The following is a 17800-nucleotide window of genomic DNA, read 5'->3' on the forward strand; positions in this document are numbered from 1 at the left end:
AATTGCATTTGTTATTGCAGGAGAAAGTGGGCAGTACAATATATTTGTACCAGTACTTGGCTAATGCACTTTACCAATCTTATTACTTATGTGAATAAAAATAAACATGAACCCCTTCAAATTTGATCACACTTTACCAGTCTTATTAGTTCTTTCAATACACTTAAACATGTATACTTTGAATCTTGATTTCACATTAAACCCACCAAAACATAACACCTCTTTTATATACTGATCGAGGGTGATAGCAATTGAAACAAAACAATATTAAAGGTTTACAGTCAACTAAGTTCAATTCTTGAGAACAGTTTTGCTCACCCCCTTTAACTAAGGTGTATGCTCACCTCCCCTTTCTCAGGCCAAGCAACTCTCTTCCTCATCCTCTGCTGTGGTTTCAAATAAACTCAGAGATGAGAAAATGAAGCAATCTGAGGAGTCTCTTGAGGAAAGTCATGTACCTCAGCTGCTGGGGTCCCAATTGAATTCACCCACAACTTGGCAGTGAAGGCAGGCCTTGATTTCAAGTTCAGACATTATGGCATGATGATAGCTAGATAGAAATATGTATGCTCATCAAGCTGGCCATGGTTGGACCTGAAGAATTTTGTTTATTTACAAAAAGATTGTTAATTGTAAATCTCTATGATGTATACAATTAATATGAGAATTGATTTATCATATCATCATTAGCCCTTTTTCTCTTTCTTTCTTATTTTGGATTTGTCTGCCTTAATTTCCCAGCACATGGCGATCCAAACCAATTTGCTTAGTTGACCAAAAACTTTGATAGAGCTACTGAAGTTTTGCAATGAACAAGCGTCCTCCACCAATTTCCACCATGGTTCAATATAAATTTTTGAAAGCAAGAAAAGGAAAATTCTGGTTAATTATATGCCTACTTGATTATAATAAAGGTTGTTTTACATAGGCTGGGTGAATGAGATGTTAACATGTTATTGAAGGAGGAGACTTTTAATCTTATGTGCCTCACAGTGATTCTCTGAAATATTAGATCCTGATAGTAAAGGGCTCATAGCATAGGCTACTTCTCAAATCATATCCAGATTTTGGGGAAAAAAATAAAATATTTATGGGTTAACTCATGTTTAGTTTTTTAAACACATGACAGTATCTTAGATGGGAAGTAAGCATACACCTTAATTAAAGGAGGTGAGTAAAATTGCTCTCTCAATTCTTTAATTTTGTTTCATTTCTAGTCAATCGAACATCATGTCTAACTGGAATGAAATCCAATTCTCATTTCAAGCCTTGGATTACGGCCAAACAAACATGGCCTAAGAATATTTTTTTATAAAACAGTTCCTCATAATTAATCTTAATCCCTCATGGTAGCCGGGCTGACCATTACAATGTTAAAGGATATTAACCTCTTGGGCCAGGGCTGTGATCCTGTAGTGTTATTATTTTGGGCTTCGGCCCGCCCACTTACAAAAGAACTAGCGGCAAAAGCAAGCGCCAAATCCACCGGCAAAGAAAAAGCAAGCGCCAAAAACAGTAGCTTTACTAAACAGACGGCGTCGTATTAGTGCTTAGCAGACGATCCATAATCCATTCCCTTTCTCTTGAGCATCATCGAAATTAGTTGAAATGGGGGCCGCCTGCAAGTCCTCTGTTTGGCAACTACCTGGAGATTGGAAGCGTTAATGACTTCTCTACGGAGCCATCGGCAACACTCTCCACAGCTACACTCCAATATCTTCCAAATCTACCCCCAGGTATGGATAGATTCACCGTCTTCCTCCCATTTGCTTTTTCGTAATTTCACCTCTTCTTCCCTTAACCCAACGATTATATACCATTTGAAATCCTTCAGATTTAGGCTTCTGAAGCCCTTTCAGTACTACCTTCCCATGTACTGTTACTATGTAGGTTTTTTTTTTTCTTGACAATTTTTTGTTGGTAATTGGTATCATTGGAAGATTATGGACTCTATTGACGAATAAAGCTGCAAACTTTCACAGCATTTTCTTAAAAACCCTCTGTAATCTGTACACTTTCTGGCTCTTTTAACCTATAGGACAGCCATTAGGGTTAGTTGCACAAAATGCCTATTTTTGTAATAAATATGATTTTATAAATGTTTTAACTCTTTAATATTCAATTTAACATACAAATGGTATTACAAAGATACACTTCAAAGTTGACAAAATTATATCCAGATTAGGAGCATATAGAGATTAAATGGTCCTAGGCTTGGTGCTGTTGTGTTCTATATTTACATGATTTTGTTTTCATGTTCTTAATCCTTGTAGATGTAAGGTGCTCTTACAAAAACAGCAGGCAACAAAAGTATCATGGAACCCAAGAATAAGTTATTGGCAACTGCAAGTTCTCGAGCTCAAGGAGCTTGTGCTGACAGTATTAAAGATACATTTAGATTTAGCGATCTTCCAGAAGGAGTTTCTCATCACATTCTCTCATTCCTTGCTATAACAGACCTCACCCGTTTCGGTTGTGTGTCCAATAGATGCAGAGAACTTTATCTGTCAACTCCGTATTTGAACTTTGATGATTTTCCCCCCCGGTGTAAATCCTCTTGCAATAAGCATTTTAAGCTGTTGAGCGCTTTGGATAGGTTCTTGGTTCTTCGCAGGGATAGTAAGATACAGCGCTTTCGTATTCATTGGAGTTTTGCTTATGGAAAAACTGCAAGCCTCTATGATGAGCCTTTCCGAGTGTTCACGTGGATCCATATTGCAGTGAGGTGTAAAGTTGAAGAGCTTGATCTTGATTTGAGTCCCGGTATACCTGATACGACAATGCAAGAGTTGCCACATTGCATCTTTGATTGTGGATCTTTGAGGTCTCTGTCAGTGCACTCCAATAACATTCTTATTAAGCCCTCGTTTACTTATTCCACTAATCTCCAATCCTTAAAGTTGAGAGATGTTAAATTGGATGAGGGGTTTTGCAAGTGGATCTCGTCTTCCTGCAAATGCATTAAGGAACTAAAGATTGAAAATGTTGAAATAGAAAAAATCACCATTGAAAGCTCATCTTTGGAATCATTTAGTTTCGCATTTCCTACTAACAGTGACCGCTGTCGTCTTAACATCTCAGGTGAGAAACTTGAAGATCTACATATAGAGTCTTGGATATTTGATGCACCTGGCAGCAACTCCTTTAATATTTTTGCTCCAAATATTAAATATTTGAAATGGATTGGGTATTTGTTGAATCACCAAAATCTGGGAAAGTTAACGTGTTTAGAGAAAGCTGTGATTTTTCTGAAGCATAAGGAAAATGACAATGGTCCTGATGACGTATTTGAGGTTCTTTCCAGTATAAGCAGGGTTAAAGTTCTTATTCTAACCGATGAGACCGCTAAGGTAAAACTTCAGACAGAAATTTTCTTTTGGAAAAAGCAGTATGCTTTGCAATATGAAATTATGAAGATTATAATCTTTTTAAAGGATATTACTGGGAAGATGTATTGGCTGGCATATTGGCATGACAATAATTGGGATAGCTAATTTATGTTTCATAAAATTCAAAATAGTTTTAAAAAGGAGTGATGGCTTTGCTTTTACTACAATGGTGACACTACCTGGAAGGAAAATTCATGTTAGCGCTGCAAAATTTGTGTAGATTCTGGAATTACATTGCTTTTAACTCAACTTTATTACTGTCTTTTCTTATAGGGTTTTTTTTTGTGCTCATACTTTTTCTATTTAAGAGTTTGCCTTTCATCTTTATAATGTTGCAGGTTCTGTTGAGGGGAGGTTCCATGCCTGCACCATTCGATGATATTTCTTGCTTGGGTATGCATATTGAGAGCAGCAAGGACGATGACACAGTCCCGGCAATGGTCTCTCTTCTAAGAGGAATGCCCAATTTGAATACTTTGGTCATACAGTCTGACCATTCCTTACTCATCAATAAACCTTTGGTAAGTTCAAGTATGTTGCTTCTCTCTCTCTCTCTCTCTCTCTCTCTCTCTCTCTCTCTCTCTCTCACACACACACACACACACACACAACTACACAACACATTTTACCATGTGAAATTTCTAGAACAGAGGAGCATATTGACCTTGGTGAAAAATTAAAAGTAGTGCTGCTGTAAGAATGTTATTTTTAGAGCTTGGATTATTTTTTGCAGAGCAATGTATAAGGTATAATCATCATATGTTGGTAGTGCAGTTCTGTGAATAGCATTTCCTGTCTATATTTGGTAAATTATTTCTTGGTATTTTTAAAAAATATTAAATCAATTTGCTTGTTTTCTTTCCAGGCATGCAGATTTACTAGGGAATACTGGAAATCTCAAAACTTGGCTTTTATTTCTCAGCTTAAGGATGTAACAATAGATCTTTCCAATGGGAACAATGAATTGGAGTTAGCAAGGTATATGCTTGAGGATGCTAAGAATTTGAAAAAAATGATCATATTTTATGAACCCCAGCAATCAACTCTTATTAAGGTGGTAAATGAAAGCAAGGTGAATTCCAGTGCCACAGTTATCTTTCAGGAAAAACAAAGCAAATGAGAAAGGAGGCAGGTTTAATGTTTTTCAGAGGAATATACTTATGTTGTAATATCAAAACCTTAGTATTTAATGTTTGATGGTGCAGTGTGGCACTTTTTGTTTTTGTTTTGCAAGGACCCTAATCTTGTAAGTTTTTATTGTTGCTGTCAGACTCATTGTCATTAGCGAAGAGTTATATTACTTATATTATTGTGCTTTGTGTACTTACTGAATTTGTTAAGCTTAACACAAGCACTGATCAAATTATGCACCTATAAGCACATTAATACCCAAGAACTTGGTATTTATTTTTGTGTTTCTAGGGTCCCAATTTGTTTTTTGGGTTTGAAGGTGATCTAAGGGTTTGCAAAGGGGGAGAGAGTCCAACACTTGTAGTATGTGGGTAGTAACTGCTCTATAGCTAGAGCTATAAGCCCCCACTAGGCCATTAGTACTGTAATCACAAATTGCTCATATCCAATGCCAAACTATATTCAACATATACAAACAAAAAATAAATATATTTTGAGCAAGGTTGATGGGTTTTTTACTTTGTTGTCTATATGTGAAGAAAAACAAAGTGCAGAAAACAAATCGATAGATTCATAATTCATTGAAGAGCATCAGCCAAGTTAAATACAGACTCACCTACACTTCTATCTGTACAAGGTTTCTAGGAGATAAATACAGGAGTTTACAAGTGAGATAAATACAATTGAGATATAAGATAAAAACCAAAGATGCGTGTGACGTTAATAGTGCTGCTGCTGCCTCACCATCGCAGGGGTTGGAACAGAGTTTATTTCGTGTTTAATAAACTTTGTGTAAGCTCATAATATTTTTTTTCTACAACTTTTTGTTGGTAACATTTGTGATTTGGAACTTCATTAACGCACAAAACTGCAAACTTTCACAGAGCTTTTTGGCCCCCCGTTTTGGAACTCTTTGTGATATGTGCATTTTCTGGTTCTGCTAACCGACAGGACAGTCATATGGGATAGTTGCATGTAATGGTTTCTTTTCTTTCATGGGTTACAATTTTTTTATTTTTGCAAATTTCTTCGTATTGGATTTGATTTTAACAAATGGTATGAGATTGTTTCCTAATTAGTTGCAAGTTTTCTGTTGTGAGTCTCCTTAACAATCCCTCCAAGAAACCCCATTGACACAAACAGATTAGGAATTAATAAACAGAGCTTAAATGGTAGCAGTCTAGTAGACTCGTAGGCTTGGTGCTGATATATTTACACATTTTGTTGTCATGTCCTTTAATTCTTGTAGGTGTAAGGTGCTTTTACAAAAACACAAAGAAGCCTAGTGTCATGGAACACAAGCATTAGTCATTGGAAACTGCAAGTTCTCAAGCTCAAGGAGCTTGTCCCCCTGAGGGTATAATAGACAGATTTAGTAATCTTCCAGACGATGTTGCTCACCACATTTTTTCCTTCCTTGATACAAAACAACTTACTCGAGTGGGCAGTGTGTCCAAAAGATGCAGAGAGCTTTTTCTATCAACCCCTTCATTGAATATTTGTTCATTACAAGCAGGAAAGGGATGGAAGCAGTTAGACTTGTTGCGTTTTTTGGATAGGTTCATAATTCGTCGTGGGGATAATAAGATACAGAGCTTACGTATTCGTTGGGCATTAGCAAAGTATATTATCGAGCATTGTCAGAGTTTGAAGAAAATGGTCATAATTTATTTGTGCGACAAATCCCATGTTATAAGGAAGGTAAAGCAAAGCAGGGAGATTTCCAGTGCCATACTTGTCTTCAGCAAAAAGAAGAAAAATAAAAAGTAGAGCATTTTTTATTTTTCAGAAGACTATGCTAATTATAATATAAACACCTTAGTCTGGATGTTGATGGATGAAATGTTGCTTTTTATTGAGGGGACCCTAATCTTGTTATTTTAGTTTCTAATCACTAGCACGCTATATTATTGTGTTTTGTAGACTGTATCGAATCTGTCAACTGTTAAGCATAACATGAGTACTAGATCAAAGTATGCACATATAACATGTTTGTGGGAAAATCCACATCAATCCGAACAGCCAATCACAGCTCGACACGTGGCTGGTCAACATCCACCTCGGAGTTTGACTCTCAGTGGTCAAAACTTTGACCCCCACGTCATCACCACTCGGCATCGCCTCTGCCAGCTCAGACCGGATCTCCACGCCGGCCCTCCATGTTCGGTCCGAGCCGAACCGATGATCTTCCATGGGATCGAGTGTCCATCTTCCCACGATCATCCCGGTCCGGCTCGGCTCGGCACAGGAGATGGCCTCTTTTCGGGTTCTGGCGTCGACCAGTTAGAGCTCGGAAAGACCCCCAGTCTATGGGACCGGCTCGGCCTGGAATCCCATGCCCGATCCGACCACACATGGACTTCGTGTCTTCACATGAAAACATGTGTTCGTATCGGCTCGGCTCGGCTCTCCGCCGCCATTCCCAGGAAGATCACGATGGGACGAACCGCCACACTTGAATGCACCTGACACAATCTTCTGACAGACAGAATATCAGGCTTGCATTCATGACTGCTGGACAGTTTGCCTGCACCTTCCAACCTTGCATTCAATGCAGCATTCAATGCTGAGGGAGCAAGCAGCTGAGCATGCAACTAGGTCTGACCAGGTGCGTGGGTCTCTGGCAACCATTCATTCACATGCAGGTAACTTATTCATTAAGTTTTCCTTTGCCTATATAAGGCACCACATATGCACAAAATGAAGCAGCTAGCAATCTATCAATACACACGCTAAACACTTTGCATTTCCATCCAAAAAAGAGCCTACCCAACTTGCTGAGAATAACCCAGAACATTTGCCTTGTTCTTCCCATTCTCCCAAGTTCTTCCTTTGTTCTTCCTCATCCACCATCAAACACCACCACTGATTTCATCATCGGAGTGTGTTTGGCTGGTACCACACCGGTCCATCTCCTTTGATCTTGTTTTTGTCTACAGGAAGATCTCAATCAGCATCCACTTCATCATCCAGCGAAGCACTTGATCAGCCAGATCAGCATATCTAAGTTGTTGCATCTACCTTACGAGAATTTGCATCAACAGATTGGCGCCGTCTGTGGGAAGCTGACTTCAGCCGTTGTGTTCATCACCGCAAACGCTAAGCTCTTCCTCCACGCAAGTCATCATGACTACCATATTTCGGGACACCAGTTCTTCTTCAGGAGCGTCTCAGAATGATGAACAACATCAGCCTGAGACACCTGAGAAAACGAGGGGAGCACAACTCCCCAGGACGCCAAAGTCCAAAGGTTCCTCCAAAATCCGAGCCGCTCACAAACTCCTTAAGGAGAGTCAGCGACATCTGGCCGCTGAGAATGCACTCCTGAAGCAGAATAATGAGCTGCTCGCAAAACAGGCCGAGCTGGCCGGGGAACTTGCACGCCACCGTGCTCAACTTGAGAATAGTGGGGGATCGGGCTTCCGATCGCGCCGGACCCGAACCGAGCAGGAGGTCCTTTCGCCGTCTCCTTCTCGGCAAAGCACTCCTGCCGAGCCGAACGACCAGACCGATCAGCAGGACTCGGATCACGTCTTCCCGGGCTTCGAGGACATGCCCCCGGCCGAACAGGCCGAATGCCTGAACGCCCACCGTCTTCTTCAGCAAAAACAGGCGGCTTTCGGGAAACGTGCCCCCAGGAATTCGGGCGGAGACCGTGCCGACCCGAATACAAATCGACGACCCCCGGCCCAATCAAGGTTGGGGGCCAACAGTCCTGCCGGTTCGGCCGAAACCAGGGGCCCGATTCGGAATAGACTCGGCCCTATCGCCAGTCAGGATCCTTCCCCATCAGGAACTCACTCGGGGAGGCGATCAGTGAGCGACCGACTGGGGTCCACCATGATCATGTCGGATCGACAACCGGCAAGCGAGAGGCTCACTCGTCAGCCGGTGAGTGAGAGACTCGGCAACCAGGCCGAGTGCTCAGGGGAAAATGCGGCCGAGCCGACCCCGCCCAATGTGGAAAATCTTGTTCGGACTTTGGTCCAGGACCAGATCCGAAGCGTCCACGATCGGCTCGGACATGTCGAGGTCTCCAGGGGGTATACCGGTAGAGCCGACCACGGGGAGGAACTTCCCCTCCCGTACACCAGCAGAATCATGGATGCTGAGGTCTCCCGCGACACCAAGCCCCCCAAGATGGATCAGTATGACGGGACCAAGGATCCCTACGACCATCTTGACAGCTTCAGATACGCCATGGAGGCCCGCCAGGCATCTGAAGCCACGAAGTGCAGAATTTTCCCTTCGACCTTGAAGGGCTCGGCTCGGGGTTGGTTCCGAACCCTCCAACCGAACTCCATCGACTCCTTCTCCGACCTCCGGAGGGCCTTCCTGGCGAGATATCGGGTTGTATCCGAACGACTCTACAACTTGAACGATATGTCGCTCATCAAGCAGCAGGAGGGGGAGAGCCTCAAGGCCTATCTGATCCGCTTCAACATCGAATATACGAAGTGCGACGATTGCGACGATAGGTCAGCTAAGAATGCCCTCATGCAAGGCCTGCACGCCGGGGGACTCCGCTCCCACTTGATGAGGAATCCTCCCTCCACTTACGATGAGCTTTCTGCCGAAGCCACTAAGTGGGCGCGGGCTGAGGAGTGGGATGCTCAGGTGGAGGCCCTGAATCCCAGGCCGACCTCGGCCAAGAGGAAGGAGGGAGAGGTTGCAACTCCCAAACCCCAGGTCCAATCCAAGAAGACCAGGACCGAGGAGCCACGCCAACTTCTGGGCAAGGGACCCAAGTTTGTCCAGTACACGGAGTACACTCCCCTCAACGCCGGTCTGGAGACAATCTACTCCAAGGTCAAGGACCAACTCCCAGTCGCAAGGGAGATCAAGGGACCACCCCCAGACAAAATCAAGGAGGGCGTCTTCTGCAAGTACCATTCCAATCACGGCCACGTCACGGGTGATTGCTACGCCCTCCGCGACGGGATTGAGACTCTTGCCCGGGCGGGTAAGATCAATCAATTCCTGGCCGGTGGGCCTAGGGTACCCAAGGCCGCGCCGAAGAAGCCCACCAACACCATCGAGGTCCAGGATGCTGCCATCGGATCAATCGGCGGGGGACCAACCTTCGTGGGGAGCTCGAACCGATCCCAGAAGGAGTATGTCAGACAGGCGGCTCAAGCTCACGAGTCCTTGTCGATCCAGGCAAGTCAGCCCAGCACTTCCAAAAGACAGCGGAAGGACTGGGCGCCGGTCACCTTTGAGCCGAACGAGGCAAACGAGATCATCTTCCCCCACTATGATCCGGTCGTCATAGTGGCTGAGGTGGCCGGGACAACCATTGCGCGCTCCTTCGTCGATGGAGGGAGCTCAGTCAACATCCTCTACCACTCTGCGTTCGCGCAGATGGGCATTGGCGAGGATAAGCTGGAGACCGATACACCTGCCTTGGTCGGGTTCGGGGGAGAAGTGGTTCAGCCCCTCGGACACATTTACCTTCCCCTTTCGCTCGGGAAGGGACCGATCAAGAAGACCTGCATGACGTACTTCATTGTCGTCAAACGGCCATCAGCCTACAACATCATTCTGGGCAGACCGGCTCTGGTCGACCTTGACTGCATCGTCCATTACGCCAACCTCCTCATCAAATGTCCGGTGGGCGACGACTGCATCGTCATTCAGGGAGACCAGTGCTCGGCTCGGTCGTGCTACGCAGCTTCGATCAAGCAGAAGGGTCAGCTGCCGAACTCGCAGGAGCTTGACTCTATCGCCGATTCGGGCAGGTGGCCGAGGGCGGAGACATTCGACTTCACTTCCGAGCCGAGCTCAGATTCTCGGCCCCTCCCCGCCGAGGCTTGGGAGGAAGTGCCGATCTCGGCCGAGACACCGGATCGGCTCGTCCGAGTGGGGACTCAGATCAGCCCCGAGCAGCGCTCCGCCATAATTGACTTCCTCCGTGCCAACGCGGAAGTGTTCGCCTGGTCTTACGATGACATGCCAGGCATATCGTCTGACGTGATCACCCACAGGCTGAACACTGACCCGGGATGCAAACCGGTCCGTCAGAAGAGGAGGTCATACGACCCGGTTCGATACGCCGCCATGGCTGAAGAGGTAACCAAGTTGCAAAACAACGGGTTCATCCGGGAAGTCAACTACCCCGACTGGCTTGCCAACGTGGTCATGGTGAAAAAGAACAACGGGAAGTGGAGGATGTGCGTGGACTTCACCGACCTGAACAGGGCTTGTCCCAAGGATAGTTTTCCCTTGCCCAGGATAGATCAGCTCGTCGATGCAACAGCAGGACATCAGCTCCTCAGCTTTATGGACGCCTACTCTGGATACAACCAGATCCTGATGCACAAGTCCGACCAGGAAGGCACATCTTTCATAACTGATCGCGGCATGTACTGCTACAAGGTCATGCCCTTCGGCCTCAAAAACGCCGGAGCCACCTACCAAAGGCTGGTCAACCACATGTTCAGATCATCCATCGGCAAATCCGTAGAGGTTTACGTGGATGACATGCTGGTCAAAAGCATCAAGGCGGACGATCACGTCAAGGACCTCTCAGACATGTTCGGAGTCCTGAAGGAGTATCAGATGCGGCTGAACCCAGCCAAATGTGTCTTTGGGGTTCGGTCAGGCAAGTTCCTTGGCTACCTGGTCAGCCAACGGGGGATCGAAGCCAACCCGGAGAAGATCCAGGCTTTAATCAACATGAAGTCCCCAAGGACACGCAAGGAAATCCAGAGTCTGACTGGAAGAGTTGCCGCCCTGAACCGGTTCATCTCGAATTCCACCGACCGGTGCCTCCCTTTCTTCAAAGCCTTAAGGGGAGCAGGGAAGAGCATAGAATGGACCCCCCAATGTGAGCAGGCCTTTCAAGATCTGAAAAGGCACATGGGGGAACCTCCCATATTATCCAAACCGGAGGAAGGTGAAGAACTTTTCCTCTACCTTTCTGTTTCAGACTCAGCTCTCAGCTCGGTTTTGGTGAGAGAGGTCGGCGGTGTACAACACCCCGTCTTCTACACGAGCCGAGCCCTCGCCGATGCAGAGACCAGGTATCCAAAATTCGAGAAGATGGCTCTCGCCCTGGTCAGCTCGGCTCGGAAGCTGAGACCCTACTTCCAGGCTCATTCAATCGTTGTCTTGACGGATCAGCCGCTCAGACAAATCTTAGCAAAACCCGAGACTTCGGGTCGGCTCATCAAATGGTCAATCGAGCTCGGCGAGTTTGACATCATCTACCGTCCCAGAACGGCCATCAAAGGTCAAGCCATGTCCGACTTCATCTGTGAGTCGACCACCTCGACGGAGGATCCGCCGCGCACCGACGCTATGCCATCGGCGTCCGATCCAAACACAATCGGCGAACACGGCCAGGTAGATCTCCTCACCTGGACCCTCTATGTGGACGGATCTTCCAACGCCATGGGAAGCGGAGCCGGGCTTGTTCTGATCTCCCCGGAACAAGTTGTGATGGAGTATGCTCTTCGCTTCAGATTTCAAGCGTCAAACAACGAAGCAGAGTATGAGGCACTCATCGCCGGGCTCAGATTGGCAAAGGAGCTCGGCGCGACCAAACTAAACATCTTCAGCGACTCCCAGCTAATCGTCAATCAGATTTTGGGAGAGTATGAGACTCGGGAGCCCAGCATGACTGCCTATCTCGAGAAGACCCTTTTGCTGCTCGGAGACTTCCGCGAATACAAAATATCACAAATCCCGAGGGCAGAAAACTGCAGGGCCGACGCCTTGGCACGCCTGGCTTCGGCCACAGACACCGGATCCGCCAGGCATGTTCCAGTCGAAATTCTGGACAGACCTAGCACCGCCGAAACCGAGGCCGCAGTTATGCAAACCGAGGCCGAGCCGAACTGGATGACTTCAATCATCACCTACTTGGTCTCCGGGGTTCTCCCCCCGGAGAGGGACAAAGCACGTCTCATCAAAACCAGGTCGGCTCGGTTCAGCATGATCAACGGTCAGCTTTACAAAAGGAGTTTCTCCCTGCCCTACTTGCGGTGCGTCACCCCCCAAGAAGGTCAGGACGTGCTGAGAGAAATCCACGAGGGGATATGCGGAAACCACTCTGGAGGAAGAGCCCTCGCCTACAAGACGATCAGACAGGGTTACTTCTGGCCGACGCTGAACAAGGACGCAGACCATCTGTCTCGCGCTTGCATCAAATGCCAGCAATTTGCCGCGGTTCCCCATCAACCTCCCCAATTGCTGACCTCCATATCCTGTCCCTGGCCGTTCGCGCAGTGGGGACTCGATCTGATCGGCCCAATGCCGAAGGCGAAGGGGCAAGTCACCATGGCGGTGGTAGCGGTCGACTACTTCACCAAATGGGCCGAGGCCGAGCCCCTAGCCACAACTACGGCCGAACGGATGGAGACCTTCGTCTGGAAGAACATCATTTGCCGGTTCGGCATGCCGCACACCATCATTGCGGACAATGGCAAGCAGTTCGACTGCAAGAAGTTCAGGAGTTTTTGTTCACGTCTGAACATCAACTTGCGCTTCACCGCGCCTTACCATCCGCAGTCGAACGGACAGGTCGAAGCCATCAACAAAATCATCAAGAAAACCCTCAAGACTAAGCTTGATAATGCTAAGGGGAATTGGCCTGAACTCTTGCCAGAGGTGCTTTGGTCTTATCGAACTTCCTATCGCAACTCGACGAAGGAAACACCCTATGCATTGGCGTTCGGAACTGACGCCGTCGTCCCGGTCGAAATGGGGACTCCTTCATTCCGAACCGGCACGTACAATCCCGAGACCAATGATGCCGGACTTCGGCTCGGCCTGGACATAATCGAGGAGAGGCGAACCGACGCCAATCTCTGCCGAGCCGCTTATCAACAGAGGGTGGCCAAATACTACAATCAAAGGGTCAGACCCAGAAGCTTCGGATTGGGCAGCCTCGTCATGAAAAAGAATCCCCTTGCCGTCAAGGAGAGCTCATTTGATCCGAACTGGACCGGACCATATAGAATCACGGGCATAGTCAAGCCCGGCACTTACAACTTGGCCACTCTGGCTGGGAAGCCTCTCAAGCATAGCTGGAACGCTGAACACTTGAAGACTTATTACCAGTAAAAATGTAGTTAGGATCGGGGACTGTCCGACCTAACACCCATTCCAATCAATGAAAAGATGAGCACATTTCTACTCATTTTTCTTCTTATTTTTTCGAAGTAAACACTGGGGACTCTACTCCTATACACTTCTAACAAAGAGGAAAGATCTAAGTGTTTCCTTCGAAAAAATTCTAAACCCATGTGCCGAGCCGAAGCGCCATTTCCGGCCCGATGCTCGGCATATTACAGACTCATCAGGTCTATAAACTCATGTGTCGAGCGGGCGCGCCATTTCCGGCCCGATGCTCGGCATATTACAGACTCATCAGGTCTATAAACTCATGTGTCGAGCGGGCGCGCCATTTCCGGCCCGATGCTCGGCATATTACAGACTCATCAGGTCTATAAACTCCCGTGCCGAACTAGCGCGCCACTTTCGGCCCAATGCTCGGCATGGTACAGACTTATCAGGTCTATAAAAATCCCTGTCTGAGCCGAAGCGACTTCCTACAGTCCTAACGTTCAACAGGATATTTCTAAAAGAAAAATATACACTCCAACCAAAACTTTCATCGTGCATGCCGAGCCGATCTGAAAGTAGGTTTGAATATTTTTCTCAAAAACCTGCATTCCTAAATATCTCAATGGGTATGCCGAGCCCATCCGAGATGACTAGGGTTTTTTAAATTTTTACTTATCCTGGTTATGCTTATCAAGCTGATCCGAAGACAAGTTCTAATTTATCATCACCATTCATTTTCATTTTAATCGGCATGCCGAGCCGATCTCAAAGTGTCTTGGTTCTTATTATGTTTTCACTTTTATCATTTTCTTTTCCATGTGTTATTAGTTTTTGTCGTTAGCTTAATTTCCGAGCCGAACTGACAGCAACTTGTATCATATAAAGAAAATTCTGATAAAATTAAACAACATAAAACCAAATACAAATTGTTCCAAAAACAATTAAACCCGAGCCACACTTCGGCTCGGGAACAAAAACAAAAACAAGACAACATAAAATCATGCTATCATGCAGATCGCTCGGCAGGGCCCTCCTGGATCGGCTCGGTAGACTCCTCGGGCGTCTCCTCGCCGAGCTGCACCACCTCAACCCCGCCGATCTGCATCTCAGCATTGGGATCGGATTCGGGGACCGGGGGAATCGGGGTCGGCTCATATGCAGGCAGTGGAGGATCTTCCGGAGTCGGCTCGACTTCGGCGCGGACTTGGCGATCGAGAGGAGGAAGCTCATCCTGTTGACTTCCCTGGGTGTCTTCGTCGTCCTCGGACTCGCCAAGGAATGATACATCCCAGTCCGGCCTCTTCGATTTGATCGCCTCCAAAAGCTCCTGATACCCATCAAAATGGGCATCAGCCAGTGCCTGGGCGCTCGGCACTTCAGATCGACGTCGGAGTTCGACATTCTCGATCCTCCGTTCAGCGGCCTCGATGTCTCGCTGGAGATCGCCGACATAATGCCTCAAGTCCGCCACATTTTGCTCCGAGGAGGCAAGCTCCTTGCCGAGCCGACCGACCTCCTCCTCCTTCCTGGCCAGCCTGGATTGCAGACCCTCCGACCGTTCGCGCTCGGCATTGACCGTCCGCTCGGCCTCGGCCAACTTCTCTTTCAGCTCTACGACCCGTGCCCGAAACCTCTCCAGTTTCGCCTCGGCATCGACGGCGGCCTTAGCAGCTTCGAACTGTCTCATGGCGAGCTGCAAGAGAAACAAATTCATTACTAATCCGAACCGAGCGAATAGACAAAATCCGAAGTAAAGGAGACTTACCAACATGGCCTGGCGGGATGCGATCAGAGCCTGGTGGCTGAAGCCCGGCTCGCCATGATCGGCCCACAGCCCCTCCTGCACCCTCGCGGTCATCACGCGCTTGAGGCCCGTGACGAACGGCTCGAGGCCGGGGACTACCTCCACCGCCTTCAGGGGCGCCGAACCGGACGCCCCGGCACCAGAACCGCCGGGTTCGGCCCGAGCCCTCTTCTCCACTGGGGCCTCGGCCTGGGGAGCCTTCCTCTTCTCTGCCTGCCGAACCGGTCTCGGCGCAGGAGATCTAGGCTGAGCTGCCGCCGGGGCAGGAGCCTGGACCGGCTCGGCAGGGGTCCGCCCCGCTGCCTTCTTCTGGACGCTCCGAGCCGCTTTCTTCCTAAGGCGAACCTCCAGTTCGGTGGGCGCCATTCCCCTCTCGGCTCTAGGATTCCACCTGGGCACAAACCAGGAGATCCCGCTCTGTCGGATCTGAGTCTCCCCGAGCAGGAACTTGGTTGACAAGTACTCTCCTGGTGAGTCCCTGATCGCGGCGATCTGGTCCTTGAGCTCGCCTCGGAGCTTGTACTTGCCCCAGCTGACTGCGAAGGCGAAACCAAAAAGAGTTAGACAAAAATATAATACAATTATCACAAGACATATGCAAATTGTCCTCGGACCGGCCCCAAATTCCCAATGCCCACCTGGAATTCTAAAAGCTCTGGGCACCCGAGCCGAGGTGATTCTGTTCGGATCGGCGAACTCCCAATCCCCAGAGACAAAGAAATATCTTTTCTTCCATGTCTTCTGGGAGGAGGGATTCCCACCGAAGAGTGGCCCCGAGTACGCCTGGAGGTTGTAGAATCCGAGCTCGCTCTGCTTCGACCTCAGTGCGTAATTGCAGAACAGGATATCCTTGTGTGGCACACACTTGTGCACTTTGTGCCACAAGATGTGCATGGACAGGATGATCCTGTATACGTTCGGGTTCAGCTGGTGTGGCGCCGCGCCGATCGTCGCGAGCCAGTCCTGCAGGAAGGTGTGCAGGGGGAGCCGAACCCCATTCTCAAACATCTCCGGGTACATGGTCACCCATCCTATCGGGGGTCGGCTCGGCTTCTCCCCCTCGGTCGGCAACCTCATCAGCACGGAGTCGGGGACTGAGTATCTACTCCTCAAATCCCTGAGATGGTACTCGGTCATCTCATTGGGGATCTGATCGGCCTTCCACGGCAGTTCCTCGTAGAAGTCCGGGTCGATCGGACTCCCCGTCACCCCCTGAGCCGAGGTCGACGCCTCGTGCCCCCTATCCCTTTCATCCGAGCCCGAGGTGAGTCTGCTCGGAATGGTGGCGATCGGCTCGACGTCGAGAGGTTCTTCGTCACCTCCTTCGACCGTCCCTTGTTCCCAGTCGGAACTCAGTATCTCGGGGTTTTCCTGATCCCCTCGGGCTCGGCGCTCTCCTCCCGGATTGCGGTTCAATGCCGAGCCGGCCTCGTCCAACTCTTCGGACAAGCCATCCCAACTCGCCTCACCCGCAGGTGGGCTTCGGCTCGGCTCGGCCTCACCCACAGATGGGCTTCGGCTCACCTCGGCCCCACTGTCTCCCTCGAAGGCTTCCCCCGATCCGAGCCGACCACTCGAATCAGTCTCTGACATTACTAACAGTTTTTCTACTTTCTCTCTCTCACTTTATGGATCAAAAAGTTCTTTTTCTCAAGAACACCAAGAACACACCCAGAAAAACCCGAAATACACAAAAACTCAAGAATGGACAGAATCACTTACTGGTTTTTGTCCGGCCAATCCCTCCACCCCTCACACACTCGGAATGGCTTCGTCTATGATTACGCTTGCCCGAAACCGTGACCGAACTGCTGCACTAACGACGGAGGTAGGAGGAAATTCACGGCGGAGGAGGGAAGAGTTTGCAGAGAGAGAGTGGGAGTTTCTGAAAAAGTTGGAAAGTGAGAGGGAAGAGAGAGAAAGGCATGATTTATACCCCCATGCAAACCGATCTCAGCCCTTCATTTCTGGCGCTTCATATGCCAGATCTTGACACCTGTCAAGCATTCAAAAAATACCCATAACGAGGTGACCCTTACGTTCCCCCATGCAGAAATCAAACGTCTCTTCACCTGTCCCTGAGATATTTTGACTAATCACAAGTCGTCTTGTGTTCGGATCTTCGGGAACATGGGCTTGTAGGGTTCGGCTCGGACCAAGCGAACACGCCATCTTTGGGATTACACTTCAACTTCCAATCCACCACTGCCCGCTCGGATCGGAAGCTGGGGGACTCCTGTTTGTGGGAAAATCCACATCAATCCGAACAGCCAATCACAGCTCGACACGTGGCTGGTCAACATCCACCTCGGAGTTTGACTCTCAGTGGTCAAAACTTTGACCCCCACGTCATCACCACTCGGCATCGCCTCTGCCAGCTCAGACCGGATCTCCACGCCGGCCCTCC

The 17800-nt window shown here is 48.2% G+C and overlaps 1 protein-coding gene across 2 annotated transcripts; it reads left to right on the forward strand.

Moving 5' to 3' along the window:
- The first annotated feature begins 1501 nt into the window (after positions 1 to 1501).
- LOC147282066 (putative F-box/LRR-repeat protein At3g49150) lies at positions 1502 to 4698 on the forward strand. 2 transcript variants are annotated; one of them, XM_086248104.1, is made up of 4 exons: positions 1502 to 1736; positions 2274 to 3350; positions 3728 to 3910; positions 4255 to 4698. In XM_086248104.1, the coding sequence occupies exons 2-4, from the start codon at positions 2316 to 2318 to the stop codon at positions 4507 to 4509; spliced, it is 1473 nt and encodes a 490-aa protein (XP_086104230.1). In that variant the 5' UTR covers positions 1502 to 1736; positions 2274 to 2315; the 3' UTR covers positions 4510 to 4698. The 2 variants fall into 2 exon arrangements, with proteins under 2 accessions (XP_086104230.1, XP_086104231.1); XM_086248105.1 differs by having other exon boundaries at positions 3728 to 3920; positions 4255 to 4417.
- The last annotated feature ends 13102 nt before the right edge of the window (positions 4699 to 17800 follow it).

This window comes from Dryas octopetala, chromosome 6, assembly GCF_963921425.1.
Source record: "Dryas octopetala chromosome 6, drDryOcto1.1, whole genome shotgun sequence".
Taxonomy (NCBI): domain Eukaryota; kingdom Viridiplantae; phylum Streptophyta; class Magnoliopsida; order Rosales; family Rosaceae; genus Dryas; species Dryas octopetala.

Bases quoted from the DNA above. Each gene is read 5' to 3' on its own strand.
- LOC147282066 (XM_086248104.1), top strand. From the start codon at position 2,316: ATGGAACCCAAGAATAAGTTATTGGCAACTGCAAGTTCTCGAGCTCAA. The intron at 3,351-3,727 runs GTAAAACTTCAG...ATAATGTTGCAG, and splicing joins TAACCGATGAGACCGCTAAG to GTTCTGTTGAGGGGAGGTTC. The intron at 3,911-4,254 runs GTAAGTTCAAGT...TTTTCTTTCCAG, and splicing joins TACTCATCAATAAACCTTTG to GCATGCAGATTTACTAGGGA.